At 66.1% G+C, this 15,795-nt stretch overlaps 1 protein-coding gene across 4 annotated transcripts; it reads right to left on the reverse strand.

Moving 5' to 3' along the window:
* Nucleotides 1-15,082, reverse strand: ZBTB7B (zinc finger and BTB domain containing 7B). 4 transcript variants are annotated; one of them, XM_047705033.1, is made up of 4 exons: nucleotides 15,023-15,082; nucleotides 14,768-14,868; nucleotides 2,469-3,643; nucleotides 1-2,203 (listed from the first exon to the last, which is right to left on the reverse strand). In XM_047705033.1, exons 3-4 carry the CDS (start codon nucleotides 3,635-3,637, stop codon nucleotides 1,738-1,740), a joined length of 1,635 nt encoding a protein of 544 aa, XP_047560989.1. In that variant the 5' UTR covers nucleotides 3,638-3,643; nucleotides 14,768-14,868; nucleotides 15,023-15,082; the 3' UTR covers nucleotides 1-1,737. The 4 variants fall into 4 exon arrangements, with proteins under 4 accessions (XP_047560989.1, XP_047560990.1, XP_047560991.1 ...); XM_047705034.1 differs by having other exon boundaries at nucleotides 15,040-15,073; XM_047705035.1 differs by lacking the exons at nucleotides 14,768-14,868; nucleotides 15,023-15,082 and adding an exon at nucleotides 10,272-11,388.
* Nucleotides 15,083-15,795: the final 713 nt, after the last annotated feature.

Consider the following 15,795-nt stretch of genomic DNA (forward strand, 5'->3'; position numbering starts at 1 on the left):
TGTGAGTCTTAAATTATTATTTCTTCCTGTCCTTTACACCCGAGGTGGGGGCAGGGGAAGAGGAGGGGAAGAGGAGGGGGGGAAATTGCCTCCCCCCCTAAGGCACTGAGTGGAGAAGCCGCAAGGGGGGAGGGGGGAGGTCACATTGTCCTCGCTCTCTGGGGCTGGGCCCCAGGTCTCCCCCATCACCTGAAATGCTAAGATGAGGCCCAGGGCAACCCGACCTCCCCCAACCCCAATATATTACATCATCACTTTTTAAATAGATACAGGGACTGGTCCCGCTACCCCCTCCCTGTGACACCCCCTCACTCCTGGGGGTACCTGGGCAGCTGTGCAAATGGGCATGAGGGTGCAGGGGAGGAAGGGAGAGCACCGGGCCCCTTAACCTGCCCCTTTTAGGAAGGGGTAGGGGCCGCCAGGCCAGGGAGGGGAAATAGTGCAAGGCAGAGCCCAGGCCGCAACGGGGGGGAGCACCCAGCAAGGGAGGGGGCGGACACCCCTCCAGCAGAATCGGGTAGTTAAAAATCGGAAACTAGATTTCATCGAGACCGACAGAAGAGGCTATGTACAGGCCCGGGCGGACTCCGTCCTAAGGGAACAGTGGGGGTCACTCCGCGGCCCAGCGGGGCCCGGGCCGGCAAGGGAACCCCCACCTCCCGCGCCTTCCCGACCGGCGCCCTCACCCCCCGCCCGGGCGCCCGCGGCTCGCGGGAACTGCCGCCAGGGGGCGCCCGCCCGCCGCGCGCTCCGCAGCCCGCAGCCCCTCACCCGTCCCGCAGCCCGCGCCGCGCCAGCCTGGGGGCGGCGTGAGTCAGGGGCGGCCCGGCGGCGGCTCCGGCTCGCACCTGGGCGGGAGGAGGAGAGGAGGCTAGGAGCCACCCGGCCCGCCCTGCCCTCTGGCCCCGGGGAGGGAGCGGCGGGAACAAGACATTCCCTGCCCGGGGACGCGGGAGGGGAGGGCAGGGCCGGGGCGGAGAGCCGAGCGGAGCGGCCCCTCCCGCTGCCCCCAGGGGCGGGCGAGCCACTCAGGCCACCCCGCCCCCGGCTCCTCCAGGACCCCGTGACTCAGCGCTCCGAGCCTGGCGGGGGTGGGGGGTGGGGGGAGTGAGGGTGCGGGTGGGGGTGGGGTGCGGGTGGGGGCGCGAGGATGGCTCCTTCCGGCGGGCCCAATCCCCGAGGCTTTCCAGCCTCTACCTCGCTTCCCCCCACCCACCCTTCCTGGCCGCCCCCTTTGCATAATTCTCTGCCGGGGAAAGGAACAGAAAGCAGGAAGGAGGGGGTCTCAGAAGGGGAGGGAGGGGCGGTCCTTCACCCCCGGACTCCGCCAAACCCCTGGGGGCATGGGGGCGGGGCGAGGCTTTGGTCCCAAGCCCCCTACCCCCTAGAAACCCGCATAGCCGAATTGGGACCCCACAAATCAGAAATACATTATTGCTTCTACTCCCCAGGAGCGGCAGGGGAGGGTTGACAGGGCCCCACCGTTCACAACAAACAGCTGGAAATGGAGACGTACTATCGGGGATCACTCCTTAGGAGTTCACCCCAATCTGGGGAGCCCCCGACCCCAAAGCCTTCTCAGCTTGGAACTGGAATGAGGGCTCTGGGGCGACAGGGGCGGACTGCTGAAGCCAGGGAGGCCAGCGCCCGGACCCCAGCCCTGTCCAGCCCGCGTGCCCCCACTGCTTGGCATGGGCGCCCTGGCCGCGTGCTGCTGGGGACGGCCACGGGCCCTCTTTAAGAGGACTCCATGGTACCTTCAGCCTTAGGCGTCCTGGGTGCCCCCTCCTCCTCCTCATCTTCAGGGGGGCCCAGGGTGGAGACCGGGGGCCCAGGCGGGGCTGACTGCTCCCAGAACCGAGCCAGAGAGAGGCGGAAGGTGTTCAAGTGGCCATTGGAGAGGTCGAGGCCCGCGGTGGCCGGGGCGGCGGCGGAGGGGGGTGGGTAGTGCGGGGGCGCGTCGTCCTTGCGGCGCCGCCGGGTGCGCACCTCCAGGCAGTTCTGGCCCTTGAGGTGGCGCTGCAGGTGGTCCTCCTTGGCGAAAGCCTTGTGGCACAGGTGGCACTCGTAGGGCCGGTCCCCCGTGTGCAGGTGCATGTGGTTCTTGAGGTCATAGCTGTGCAGGAAGCGGGCTGGGCAGTGCGGGCAAGAGTAGGGGCGCTCTCCCGTGTGCTTCCGCATGTGGATCTTCAGCTTGTCGTTCCTGGCGGGCAGGGGGAGGGGTGCCGGTCAGGCCCGGGACCACCCCCTCCCGACACCCCCCCCCCCCCCCCCGCAGGTGAGCAGCGCCACCACCCCCTCCAGGGCTTCCAACCCCAAAGCTGTCCTGAGCCAAACCCACCTCCCTCACCTTTCTTTCTCCCGGCCTCCCAATCTGGGTGTCTCCAGTGGCTCTAGGGACCTCCACACCCCCAGTCCTTCTGGGCGGGGACCCCCCCCTGCTGGGTCTCCGGCCCCCTAGTGCTCACCGGGTGAAGCGGACGCCGCAGACCTCACAGGCAAACGGCTTCTCCCCGGTGTGGGTCCTCATGTGGCGCGGCAGCTTGCCCGCCCCGTGGATGATCTTGTGGCAGACCGGGCACTCCTGCGGCATCTGGGAGCGGCGCTTGCGCACCAGCTTGTCCTGGCCATCCAGGCCTGGGGCCAGAGCGTCCTGGTGCAGCGAACTCAGGTAGGCCATCAGGTCAGGGTCAATGGTGTCCTCGTCCGAGCCCAGCTCCTCTGGGGACAGCGGGGGTCCCCCTCCCTGCGCCATCCCGTAGGCAGAAGGGTACACCAGCTCCTCTTCTTCCTCATCACCCTCATAGGGCTCGTAAGTCAGGGGCCCCTCAGGGGGTGAAGCAGTCCCCGCTGGAGGGCTGTAGCTGTCCCCCAGCCCACTGCCTGTGCCGCTGCCCACTCTGCCCCCCGCCACCTCCTCCTCCTCATAGGTCGTGGGGTGGGCAGGTACCGTGGGTGCCTCGGACACTAAGTGGTTTGCCCGGGCCCCCTTGGTCTGCAGGAAAGCTTTCCGGGGCTTGCGGCTGCGGCGGGCCACTGGCCGTGGTGTGGGCTGGGGCGGGGGCGGGAGGGGCCCCTGGGGCGGTCTGTCTTCTCCGTTGGGAACTCCCGAGGAGGCCGAGGCCGTGGCCGTGGCCGTGGCGAAGGCCTCCAGGTACTGGCGGGCCCGCTCACAGTCGTCCTCGTCGGGGCTGGGGGCCTCCAGCCCACTGCCCTGCAGGATCTCCATGCAGGCTGCGATGACGCATGGGATCTCCAGCAGCCGGGCGGCCTGCAGCACGGCGGGCATGTTGGCGCTGCTGGTGGTCAGCGTGGCCGTGTAGGCGAACTCCAGCAGGGCACCCAGGGCCTCGGGCCCCACAAAATCCAGTTCGCATACGCCGGCCCCGGCGGCCCCCACTGCCGCGCCACCGCCCCCTGCCCCTGCCATCGCACCGCCGCCCTCAGTGAAGAGCTTCTTGAAGTAGTGGCTGCAGGCGGCCAGCACAGCCCGGTGGGTGCGGTACTCGAGGCCCTGTGTCCGGATGGTGAGGTCGCACAGGTGGCCCAGCTGCCGCTGCTCATTGAGGCAGCTCAGGAGCTCGCTGCTGTGGTCCGGGAATGGGATCCCGATGAGGTCGTCCTCGGGGCTCCCCATCTTGTTCTGCGGGGTGGAGGACAGGGGCAGGTGAAAGGCTCTCGGCCTGCACTTCTGTGCCGGCAGACTGCCAGCTCGGCTCCCAAGTGCTTCAGACCCAGAAGCCTCCCCGGACTGAGAAGCAGTCTTCTCACAGACAGGGGACCCAAGGCGCAGACAGGGGAAGCGACTTTCCAACTTCTGAGGGGCAGAAGGGTGTTCAGACCCAGGCGGCGGGCCCACAGTCCTGTTCCCAGCTGCCCTGGCCGCCCCGCCTGCTTCGCCTGCCTTTGGAGGGAGCTCTGGGGTCCTGGCCCAGGCTTCATGAAGGACTCGGGGCTCGGTCACCTGAGAAGTGGGGTGACAGCCTCTGATGGCACTAGCGAGGCCAAGGACGGAGCTAAGATTCGCACTGTACCAAGGTCTGCTCCGGGCACTTCCACCCAAGTGACCCCCCCGAGGGTCCAGGGCTCCACGGAGGCTCTGCAAACTCGCCAGGCAGCTTCCCAGCACCTTCACCTTCACCCTCCTCCTCCTCCCCTCCCCCACCCGCTAAAAGTTCATCTCCCCTTTTAGATTTCGCCGCCCCCCCCCAGGCCAAAAGGGAAACACTGCTCCCAGCATCCCTCCCCCCACATCCTCCCCTCCCCCAGGGGGCCAAGGAGCAGCCACCCTTTGCTGGGGTGTCAGGGCCTGGCTCTGGTGCTTCCTGCCCCGCACAGATAAGCATCATCCCCGCCCCCTCCCCCACTGCCAATAGGCCAAGTTCCAGTTCCACCCCTCCCCGCCGCAGCTGCCATGGCACCTCTCCCTCCACACCTCTCCCTCCCCATCCATGGCCCTTTGGGAGAGTGGAGAGCACCAGGCCCAGAGGGTTATCTTCTAGCAGAGGTGCTCCCCTCCAAGGGAGGCACTGCAGCCCCCCAGCACCCCGAGGCTGGTGGGGGGACAGGAGGGCGGCAGGTGGGCCTGGCCTGGGAGTGAGGAGCGCAGCCTGAGTCCCAGGTTTGCCGCCAGGTTGCTGAATGACCTTGGGACAGTCCCTTCTGTTGGGCGTGTGTTTCCGGGGCTGTACAAGGAGCAGGTGGGAGCAGAGGTCCCAAGAGCGCAGCCCTTGGGGCCTGACACTGGGGGGGTGAGTCTGAAGCAAGTGCAGATGGGGGGCCTGGAAAGAAAGGGGCTCTGAAGCCGGCTGCCGGAGAGGGAAACCTGCCCCTATGGCTCTGAGTTCTTTGACTTTAAACACACCCGTCTCTGAGCCTCCTTCCTAGTCTACTCTATGGGTGATTCCACCGGACCGGAGGCCTGTGGGGACATCGGCTAAATGAGACCACGTGGGGGGTGCAATAAATATTCTGGCCTTGGGAGGTAGGAATGAGGCCTCGCCCGGGGCAGATTCCACAAATGGCCTCTCCTGGGAAGGCTTGGGGACAGCTGGGTCTCCCTGCCTCAAATCGCCCCAAAGAGTCAAGTTACTATGAGCTACATGACCTTGGATCAGTCACTTCCTTTCCCCAGGAAGCCGGTTTCCTCCTCTGTAACAGGAAAGGCTGACGAGGGCGGGTCCCACTCACCCTGGTCAGTGTCTTCTTTGCCACTCCCAACAGCTGCTCAGCCCCACCGCGGAGGGAAAAGGCTTTTTCGGGGAGCTGGGGGGGGTCAAGAGCCACAGATTTCCCCTTGGGAACACAAGAGCTGCATTGTCTCTGCCTGTCACCTTCCCTGTGACGCTGGGACTCCTGCAGGGCACCCTCAGGGAGCAGCACCCACGTGTCTCCCCTCTCCGGTCCAGACACCCAGGTGCCTTCAGCAAGCCCTCTGCTCCCACCTGGAGTTCCCAAGCCACTTCTCTCCCTGGGAGCCACCCCAGCTCGCCTTGCTTCCCTGCCCACACTTCACAACAGCAAGTGGCAAATGGCCCCAGGGCTTGGGAACAAGCAAAGGCCGGGTGGGCAGTGGCGGCAGCGGGCACCCTCCTGCGCCCAGGCGGATCCCGTCCCTCCCAAGGGGGATGGGTGGGGCTGTCCTCGCTGTCCATTGGCCTGGAGCTGGGCACCCGCAGGCACGTGGCTGGCCCCAGCCCTCTCCCTCCTTCCCTCCCCACCTCACCCATTTCTGCCGCTAGGCCCGCCTCCTTGCTCCCACCCGGGCCAGTCTCCGCGGCAACTCGGCATGGCAGGGTGCTGATTGGCTGACCCTGCTGTCAGGTCACGGGCTTAGGCTGCTTCAGTGCTTGCAACTCACACGGGTGCTTGGGCCAGGGTGGGTGTTTAACCCCTTAGGCCCAAGTCCAGTACCCACGGCAAGGAGGTAGCAGTGAAGGAGGGGAGAGGCAGAGGACACTCGTAGGAAGGGGAGGTGCTCTAAGGTTCTCTAGCTTCTGGGAAACTCCCCCAGCCCTTACCCAGGGCTCTGGCGCCCAGGCCAACTTAGATCCGCCTAGAACAATGCTGGTGCCAACCAGGCCGAGGGGGCACTCACAGCCACATCATCTACGGGGCGGGGCACCAGTGCCAGGATGCCCACCCCACCTTGGGCACCCTTCCCACATCTGCATCCCCAAGGGCCCAGCCCCCTGACGCCCCATGAGGGCGGCCCATCCCCACCCAGCCTGGCATGCCCCCTCTTGCTAAGGCCTTGTGGGCATGGGTGTGTGTGTGGTGGGGGGGGCGGCTGTGCCAGGGAACCAGGCAAGGTCTGTTTGGTTTGTTTGCCTGGTAGGGGGAAGAACTGGGGGCCCCGCCCCATCGCTCCCCCTTTCCCGCCACCCCCCCAGGCTCCCCTCACTGTCAGGCCTGCTAGACCGGCCAAGCAGGTGGGCAGCTCTCTTGAAACTGGGCCCTGAGTCAAGCCTGCCCCATCTTTGGTGGGGGGAAGACTCTGGGTGGGAAAGGCAGGGAGGGGACAAAGGTAGGAGCCCCTAAACCCCCAACTCCTCAGTGTCCTGGGGCACCTGCAGGGTGTGTCCTTAGCCAAGATACAAAAGGTGGAGAGCACTGGCCTTGACCGGGAAGGGAAAGGAGCCCGGAAGTCTTTCCAGGTGCTGACCTCTGGCAGTGTCCCGGGGGGCACCTGAGCCCTGACACAGGGATGCGGCAGGGATCCGGCCCCCAAGGGGCAGATGAGTGAAGCTGGCCTCCCTTCCCCACACCCTGGGGATTAGGGGAGTGAGGCTTAGTGTGGGGGGCAGTGGGCGGAGCTGGGATTAGCACAGAGAGAACAGGTATGAGGCTGAGACACAGGCACCCAGACACCCCCCACCCAAAAGGCTTCTGCAGGTGCAGCTGCTCAGGGTGAGGGAGGGTGAGGTCAGCTTGTGACATCCCCCTTCCAGGTGATGGGGGCCTGGGGCGCTCCCCAGCGCCCACCCCCCATTTTGGCTAGCCACCCCCCCACTTCTTTCTCCTTTCTGCCTCCCGCCCCCGCCCCAACTCCAGCCTCAGGTTCTCTTCCTGTTTTTTTTGGAGCTCGGTTTGCACGCAGCAGTGGGGCTTCGGCCAGTGGCCGGACCAGGGGGGTAGGGAAGTGGGACAGCTGGTCCAAAGTCCTCAGGGACCCAGGAATCCTGGCTCCCCAGCTCTCCTCCTCTTTCCAGGGCCTCTGGAGCCCAGGGGCTGGAGCCACCTGGACTGCCCAGTCGGGAAGGCGGGATCAGGGGCTGAGGGAGTCCCCTGAAGGACGGTACTGGCCTGGAAGGTAAAGCCCCGGGCCCAGGGATCCCCTGGCGCCTACAGAGCCCATGGGTCCGCACCCCAGCCCCTCAGAGCAAGTGCGTGCCCTGCCCATCCCCCACATGCCGCTTCCCCCCTCCTAACCTCACCACCCCCAGCACTCACACTTCCTGGGGGCCAGGCGGGGAAGGGAGACCGCAAGCCACGAAGGGGGAAGGAGGCCAGGGGAGTTGGCTGCTTCCCGGTGCCGTGGGGGTTAAGCCTCTCCTCCCTCAAAATCCCCAATTCCTGGTGCTCCCTGAAACGAGAGAGGTCTCAGTGCCCCTCCACATTTCTTTCCCTGACACCGGCTCTAGCCCATGGCCCCCGCCCTGCAGGCCACACTGGGGGGTGTGAGGGACGATGTCAGAGGAGGGAAGGGGGGCAATTCCCTTCCCCAGCCTTCCTCCTTCACCTTTGGGGACCCCTGCCCCATGCCTGGGGCCCCCATCCTTGGCCTCCCCTTCCAGTCCCCTTGCTGACCGGCCCACCCTGTGCCTGCTCCGCCACGCATCCTTGCTGTCCCTCCTTCAGCCCTGGCCAGCCTCCTGCCTCCTCGGCCCTTGGCCCCCAGGAGCTGCCCTGCCCGCTCATTCCTTTACCCTCAGGTCTCCACTCCAGCCTCTCCCGCTTCCTCCATCCCGCCCTGCTCCGAGCATCTGCTCTCTTCTGCCCAGGCTGGCCGATAGAGAGAGGGCCCTGGGGAATCGAGTCAAGGAGCCAGGCCTGCCTTCCAAGGCCTGGTCTTGCCATAGGATGGCCACACTCAGGGGATCCATGCCACCCTTCTAGAAGAAGCACAGGACCGAAATTTGGGGGCCAGCTGGGGAGGATGGTGGCGGTGGGGGGGGGGCTGGTGCGGAGAGAGCGGATGTGGGGTGGGGTGGGGGGGACAACCTAGGCCTCTCTGCCCGTCAGAATTTCCAGCCCTGGAACTGCTGGGCTTTCCCCGGAGGGTACCCACCCTGGGCCAGGCGACGGTACCAGGACAGACCCCCACCGTCAGGGCTCTAAGTGGGACCTGCCTAGGCAATGCCCTCTCCCCTCAGGGCCCGAGGAGCCGGCATAAGGTGCCAGGGTCTGCCCAGTGCCCACCCCCTCCCCCCAGCCGAGCGTCTCAGGCTGGGTAACCGAGCCGCCTGGTAACCCCACACCCGCCAAGCCGCAGGCAGAAACCTGAGCCCCCCAGCCCCAGAGGACACCCCAGCCCGATCCCCGGAGCCCGGCTCCCTGCCAGCCTGTCCAGCCTCCTGTCCTGGCCCAGCAGTCCTTGGGCTCCGGTAGGCCCCTTCTGCTTCTCAGTCCTCCTGGGGCCCCTGGGGCCGAAGCGCTCCTCACACCCTCAGCTCCCTCCACCTTCCCAGGGAAGTTTGGACACCCTCTTCCTAGCCTGTTTTCAGTCCCTCTCTGACCCTTGGCCAATTCTAGGCCTCCAAGCCGCCCCTGGGGCCTGATCTCCCCAGCCGGAGCAGGGCCTACTCACCTGAGCGCTGAGGGGCCTTGCCGGCAACTCCTCTTGGCCCCTGGGGGAGCAGGTTGGGAGGGGTGGGGGAGGGCCTGGCTGGGGGGGGGAGGTGGGGTGGCTGTTCCCCGCTCCAGCTCCCTCCTTCAAAGGGGCCGCCCACGACCTGGCCCAGCCCCTCCCCCCTAGAGCCTTAACCCTCTGGGTGCTGTCCCCCCTCCCTCCAAGCTGGGGGGAGGGGTTACCAGAGGGCTGGCAGCGTGGGAGAGGGCCTGAAGTCTCTGCCTGTGGTGCCCAAAGCCCCGGCAGTACCCACCCCCGCTCGGCCTTACTCAGTCCTGAAAGGGGAAAAAGGTGAGTGTAGGCATGGTAGGAGCTGGGACAGTCCAGGAGGACAGAGGTGAGGAGGAGCCACGGGAGAGGCTGCTGGAGGTGGGACTGGGAGAAGGAAGAAGGGAGGGGAGGGGACAGGAGGCAGCAGTGGCCAGAAGAGGGAGGAGGGGAACCCTGGACAGACAGTGCCAGGGCTGACAGGTGCCCAGGTCCCGGCCCCTCAGGGCATGTGGCACCGAGGAGGGCCACAGGGAAGCCCTCCGGTCCCCAGTGGGCCCCTGAGACCCCTAGGAGCTGACCGAATTCTCCCCACCCTGTCCTGGGCTGGGGCCCTCGGAGGCTGGGCAAGGCAGCACCCCGCCCTCCCCATGCCTCACCCCAAACCCACTCACATACCACAGTTCCTTGCCCGGGCGCCAGCCCCTGCCAACCAGGCTAGGGGGCAGCCCATGTGCCAGCCCCCAGTGGCCAGGGGGCTCCGGGGACAGAGCTGGCCTGAGGGGGGTGGACAGATGGGGGGAGCTGTGGGCACCGAAAGAGGAAGGAGCCAGGAGGGGGCATCTGCTGGGAAGCGCCTAGCCCCACCCCTTGCGCAAGCCTCCGCCACCCTGGCCGGTTGGGTGGGACCCGCCTGGGCCCGAGGGGCAACTCAGGAAGGCTCTGAGCCCGGAGATGGGTGGGCCACACAGTTCCACTGAAACAACTCCTAGGGTCCCTTATTCCTGGAGCAAGGGGTGCCCTCATGTTCCCCAGACATGAGGTCCATCCAAGTCCTCCTAGGTTGGTGAGGACCACTGGAATGCCCCTGAAACATCCCCTCCCCTTTCCCCCCAACAGCTGCTGGCTCAACGCCGCTGGCCTGCTGCCCCTCACCAGCTCCCAGCCCGGTTGGCACCTACCCACCAGGATGCTGGCAGTCCTGCCCTCCTCTCCCTCCTGCCCCCTGCTCCCAGCGCCCCATGCCAACTGTGGGCCTGGGGTGGGGGAGGGCCACCCCCGAGCCTTGGTGCCAGCCAGACGGGTCCAGTCCCCAGGTCCGACAGATAAGGCCCAAGACCCTGTTCTCCAGCCATCGCCTCTAGAGGCCCGGTGCAAGTCAGGGCCTACTCGGGGCGCCCAGCAGCCTGTGGATGGCCCCGTGAGCACTTACTGAAAGCTCCGTCCCTCAAGGTGGGTGCCAGCCTCCCAGTGTTCCCTCTGCCTAAGCATCTGCTTGGGCACCAAAGTCCCCGCAACTCCTGAAAGCCCTGGTGCCCCCAGCCGGCAAGGGAGTGGGGTGGGGCTGCTCTCTGCCCTTTGATCCCCATAAAGGCAGGGAACCAGCCTGGAGGGCAGGGGGCAGGGAAGGGGTTCATGGGGCCCCTCAGTGTTATCCCTGCCAGGGGCAGCAGCCAGGGTGGGGCATCTCTTGGGTGGGGTGCTAAGGTAAGAGTGGCAGCATGTCCCAGCAGAGGAGGGAGGTTAGTTGTGGGTACGTGGTGTTACATGGGCACAGGACGGCGAGAACAGGGTGAAGCGGGGTGGGTGGGATGCAGAGAGCACCCATGTCCCAATTCACCCCAGTCCTGGCTTTTACTCCCATCTAGCAACCCTTCCAGAATGCACCAAATTGAGAGCATGAGGACTACAACTCCCAGGATGCACCACAGTTACTCTGCATGTACCTTGGGAGTTGTAGTTCCGAAGAGAAGTTCTGCATTCTCCTCCCCAGAGCCTTGCTGACCAGGTGAGGAGGGCAGAGCTGGGGATCTGGCCAGAAATCTCCTTTTTAGAAGAGGTAAAAGGCTAGGAGATCCGTGGTGGAGGGGAAGAGGACCCCTTCTCCCAGGCAAAGGGGAGGAAAGGAGGAAGGAAGGAGGAGAGGATGTCTGTTGAAAGGGGCATATGGGTGGGGAGGAGTTGGGGGGGGGGGATGGAAACAGGAAGGAAACCGAAGCCAGAGACATGAGGTCGAACGCAGAGGCCTGGTAGCGCCTCGCTCTGAAGCCTGGCAGGGACTGGGACGGCATAAGAGGAATTAGGGATACCAACTGGTAGCAAACTGGTGTGTTCATGGGGGGCTCACTGGGTCCATCTGCCCGCCACAAGCCCTCTTTTGCCTGGGGCACCCCCACCCCTGGATCCCGCACAGGTGTTTGCTCGCTACGGAACTCTGAAGGCTGACTTGGTTCTAGGATGCTCGCAGGCAGGGGAAGAGGTTGGGGGAGTCAGGGCCAGGTCCGATGGGGAGTTCGGGGGAAGGAGCTAGGTGTGGGGTTAGGCCCAGGTGTGAGTCCAAGGAATCATGCTGGCAAATGAGGGTGCGACCTTCCATGGCAGCTGGGGGGCCTCAGTGCAGAGGGGCCTGCGTTACCGAGGCCACAGCCTCCCACCCACCTCAACTACAGGGTGCAGTGGAGAGGGCAGCCCTCTTCGATCTCCCCGCGGAATTTGCTAAAGGTAGCTTTCCCTCTGGGCCAGGCAGCCTGTGAACATCAGAGGCGGCAATGCAAGGGGCCAGATGGTGGCTGGGTGCCTTTCCTTAGTGGGGGTGGAGGTCACAAGTGGGGAGAGGCTCTGTTTCGAGGCCACTTTCCCCGGGTTCCCCAAGGCTCTGGACACATCCTTACAGGCCCCAGCTGATTCTTGCCAAGACCTGAGTGTTGCTGCTTGGGTGGGGGTGGGGGGCCTTCCTTGCCTCTCCAAAGCCCCTAAGAGTGGACTACAGTAGCTCTACCCCCTACCCCCAGTCCCCCAGGCCCGTCTTGGCGCTTGGCCGCCTGTGTGTTGGCAGGACTGGGGGTGGGGGGGTAGCAAGGCAACTTCAAACTGTCCGGGCAAAACGTCAAGTTTACTCACGAGTTTACTCAGCAGAAGGAGGGGGGAAGAGGCTAGAGCGGGCACACCCCATGCCAGGGTCCTATCCGTCTCCTGTTCCCACCTTCCTCCCCCCACTCTCCTCTTCAGCCCTAGGCCGAAACAGCCATAGGCCCCAAGGCCTGGTGGCAGGGCAGTCTCAACTCTCAGGTCACAGAACCAAGCAGGCCAGAGGCAGGAAGCCCCGAAGCAGGTCTGGAGGCCCCTATTAGAGGGCAGTGCCCTGCCTGGAGCCCATTTACTACCCATTGTAGGGCCTTGGCTTTGGACCAGAACTGGTCTCTCAGCCACCAAGAAGGGGGCAGTACCAGGCCAGGCTTCCTCCATGTGAGCAGTCCCCTGGGCAGTGACTTCTGACCCCAAATGACGGGTCCTAGGCAGTGCCTCAGGCAGCATGGTGCCACCTGGGAGGCTGTAGGAGCAGGGGCTGGTCCTCTCAGCCTCGGCCTGGAATGGGGGGCCAGCACCCTATCTGACCTACTTCCCTTTCCTCCCCACCTGCTTTCATTCTCTGCTTCTCTCCCCCAGCCTTCACCGTCCCCACGAGAGGCGCTCCGCCCCCCATGCCCGCTGGGCCCCTCCCCCACCCTTCCCCAGGGTGCCAAGTGCAAGCACACAAAGGGCCCGATGGTGCATTGTTAGCCCAGCCCCCGCTGCTGCCCGCCGCGCCCTCCCAGGGCGGGCACTAGGCCAAGGAGGAGCTGGGGGCCCTGGGTGCCAGGGGGCACCGTGGGGAAGGGGGACGAGGTCAACACCTGTCTCCCAGACACTGGGTCCATATCAGCCAGAGCTGTGTGGTGATGAGAGGGCCCTAATGGAGCAGGCCTCTGTCCCTGACACCTGAACCTGGTGGGCACTGCCTTCCTCCTTCCCCAGAGCCCCTTTCAGGTGACAGTGACCCCTTTCTGACCCCTGTGCTGAGGCTGGGGGGTGTGGTACCCAAGGGAGGGGACAGTGTCTGGGGGTGCCAGCAGACTGCACCGTGCCCGCAGCAACCATGGCACGGAGGCTCGCTGGGAGAGCAAGGGCCCCGGGGGCCGCGGCAGGAGACAGTGACAGAGATTTCTTCATGTTTCATCAGCTGCTCCAGGGGGAGCCCCCTGCCCTTCTCCCCAGTCACCACCGACGACCAGGAACAGTAACTGCCACCCAACTCAGTCACAAATATGTCCCTCTCCAGCCCTGCACAACGCTCCTTGTGCCCGCTCTTCCCCCCAGCCTGATGCCCACTCCATGCCAGCTCGGCCAGCAGTGCCAGGCAGGTACAGGGGTGACCAAACCAGTTGGTGTGTGTCTGCGGGGCGGGGGGGGGGGAGCAGGAGGCAACCCCACAGTCCTCCAGGCCTCCCCCCCACACACGTATACCCGGGGAGCAGAGTCCCCATCCTGGTTTAACCCCTCACCGCTCAGTCTGGCTCCCCCAGCCCCCAGGAGCTGCCTCCCTTCTCAGGAATAAGCTGGGGGCAGGGGAACCGCTGCGCTGACTCACTCCCATTCCCAGCTGCAGCTGGGGGTCTGCGGGGCGTTCAGGCGGGGGTCAGTTCAAGAACGCCCTCCACCTGGCCCGGAAGCCGGGACAGCCTGCTGGTCTCCCCCTCTCCTCAGCACCCACTTCCGGTGTCCCAAACTAGGTCAGCGGCGCTCGTTTCCTGTGGGTCAGCTAGCACCCGCGCCTCTGCCCCTCCCCTGCTCCGGACCCAGGCTCCCCGCCCCCCCCACAGGGCGCCCCGAGGTCTCACCACGTCTCAGCCGCCCTTTGATACGTGGGGGTTGTGCGGGGCGGGGGGCAGGGGACCCGCCCTCTCTCCAAACACCAGCAGGGCCGGGGCGCCTGGGCAGGCACGTGTCCGGGCACAACCCGCTGCCCACGCCGCCCCCCCCACTCCCATCCCCCCCCCACCGCTGTGGCCGGGACACGTCGCTCTCTTCCTCGGGGTGGGGTGGGAGGAGAGAGCGAAAGCTGGGAGTGGAAAGCGGCGCCCCCCACCCTTTTGAATGGCAGCCCTCTGCCAGCGGCGCTCCCAGTGGCTTCCACGACTACACAGTAGCGACCCCCACTCTGTGGAGGGGCAGGTGCGCGGGCGCGGGCGGGGGACACGCTTGGGGGTAGAACTCCTCCCGGTCATCCACCCCCGCTCTCGGGTTCTGGGGGCACGAGCCGGCCCGGGGAGGGTGGCGACGGGACCGGCGCCCGAAGGAAGGGACTGGGGCGGAGGGGTCGATCTGTGTCGCTCGGAGGTCGCCGCCGAGCCCCACTACTGGAGCCGGAGCGCGGCTCCGGAGGCGCAGGAAACCGAATAGTCCAGCCGGTAACTTTCCCCCCAGCCGCGGCTCCTCCTGCGCTCCCCCCGCCCCCAGTGCCACTGGCCCGGGTCCAGCCCACCGCGCCAGGGGGCGCGGGGGGGCCCCGCTTGTCCTAGTTAGAGTCCGTCAGCGTTTCCATTCCCTCAGCGCGGGCGGGTCGGGGGTCTCCCCGCAAGTCACGGCGGAGGCCGGGGCAGCGCTCGGCGCCGCCTCACCCCCTCTCCATCCCGGGGCCGCCGGGCTGTCTGATCCCAGAAGTGCAGAGAAAGTTTCTGGGGACCCTCCGCCCACCTTTCCTCGCGGTTAAAATCCGTTCCAGAGACCCGGGGTGCCGGGAAGGCCCGGGGAAGGGGAGTGGTGGGAGTCTGGTCAGCGTGCGTGTGTGTGTGCGTGGGGGGGGTCCCACTTACAGGACAGACGAAGGACACTGCAGTAGTCTCGCGTCTGGGGGACCCCGAGCCGGAGACGAAAGTAGGGTACACTCACCTCTCCGCCTTTGGGTCCGCGGGCCGGACCGGCAGAAGCACAGGGTGTGGAGAGAAGCGCGTCCCCCGCCGGGCCCGGGGGCTTGGGGCCCTGCTCCGGTCCTGGTCAGAAGGCCGCGGTCAGTCGCTCGCCGCTCTCTGCTGGGGGGCTCCTCCTCCGCAGCCCTCGGCCTCCTCCTGCCGCCCGCCCCCCCTGGGCCGCCGTGAACCGTACATTCACCTGGCTCCCACCGCCCCCCCACAGGGCCCGCCTCACCTGTCCTGCTGTCTCACCTGTCCTCCCGCTGGCTTTCCCCCCATCCCTCCCCTCCCTCCCCCGCCCCCTGCCACCCCCAACTCCCCCCCCAGTCCTTAGCAACACCCTCTGTCACTTCCTGGTTTTTCACCCGCCCCCCCAGGTCCCCCTCCCTCCGCCCAATAAGGATATAAACTTCAACCCCTCGGTCCAGCCAGTCCCTGCAGGGCGCAGATGACTCCCTCCCTCCCTTTTCGCTCCCTTCCTGCAAGCTTTTACTTTGCTCTCCGAGCCTTTCCCACCCTCCTCTTTTTCCCTCCTTCTTTCCTTCGGTCTCTTTCTCCCTCCACCTGCCGCGGTCCCTCTCCCCCTCCCTCTCCCTCTTTCTCCTCCAGCCTTATCTCTCCCAGTCCACCTTAACTCGGGCTCCGCCCCCAACCCCCATCCAGCCTCCGCGGCGGCTCCGCCCCGCCCCCTGCACTCCACCGCCCTGCCCGCCCATTGGCCTGCGCACCCGCCCATCTCAAGCGGGTCCTGCCTCGCGTTCCGCCAGGGAGGGGGCGGAGCCGAGGGGCTGGCCTGAAACCTGGAGGAGGGAAAGGGGGAGGGGGCAGTGTCCGCAGTGGCCCGGGAGCCCGAGCCCCCATCAAGGGCTCTCGGTCTCCAAGCGGGGCCTTTGTACGGTCACCTCCTCGGGAGGGAAGGGTATGAGAGGTTAAGGATAGGCCAAGTGGGGGTGAGGCGGGGACTTAAGGGATTGAAGGGGGGGGTCCCGTGAGGGGCTATAATCAGGT

Source organism: Lutra lutra, chromosome 15, assembly GCF_902655055.1.
Source record: "Lutra lutra chromosome 15, mLutLut1.2, whole genome shotgun sequence".
NCBI classification, from domain to species: domain Eukaryota; kingdom Metazoa; phylum Chordata; class Mammalia; order Carnivora; family Mustelidae; genus Lutra; species Lutra lutra.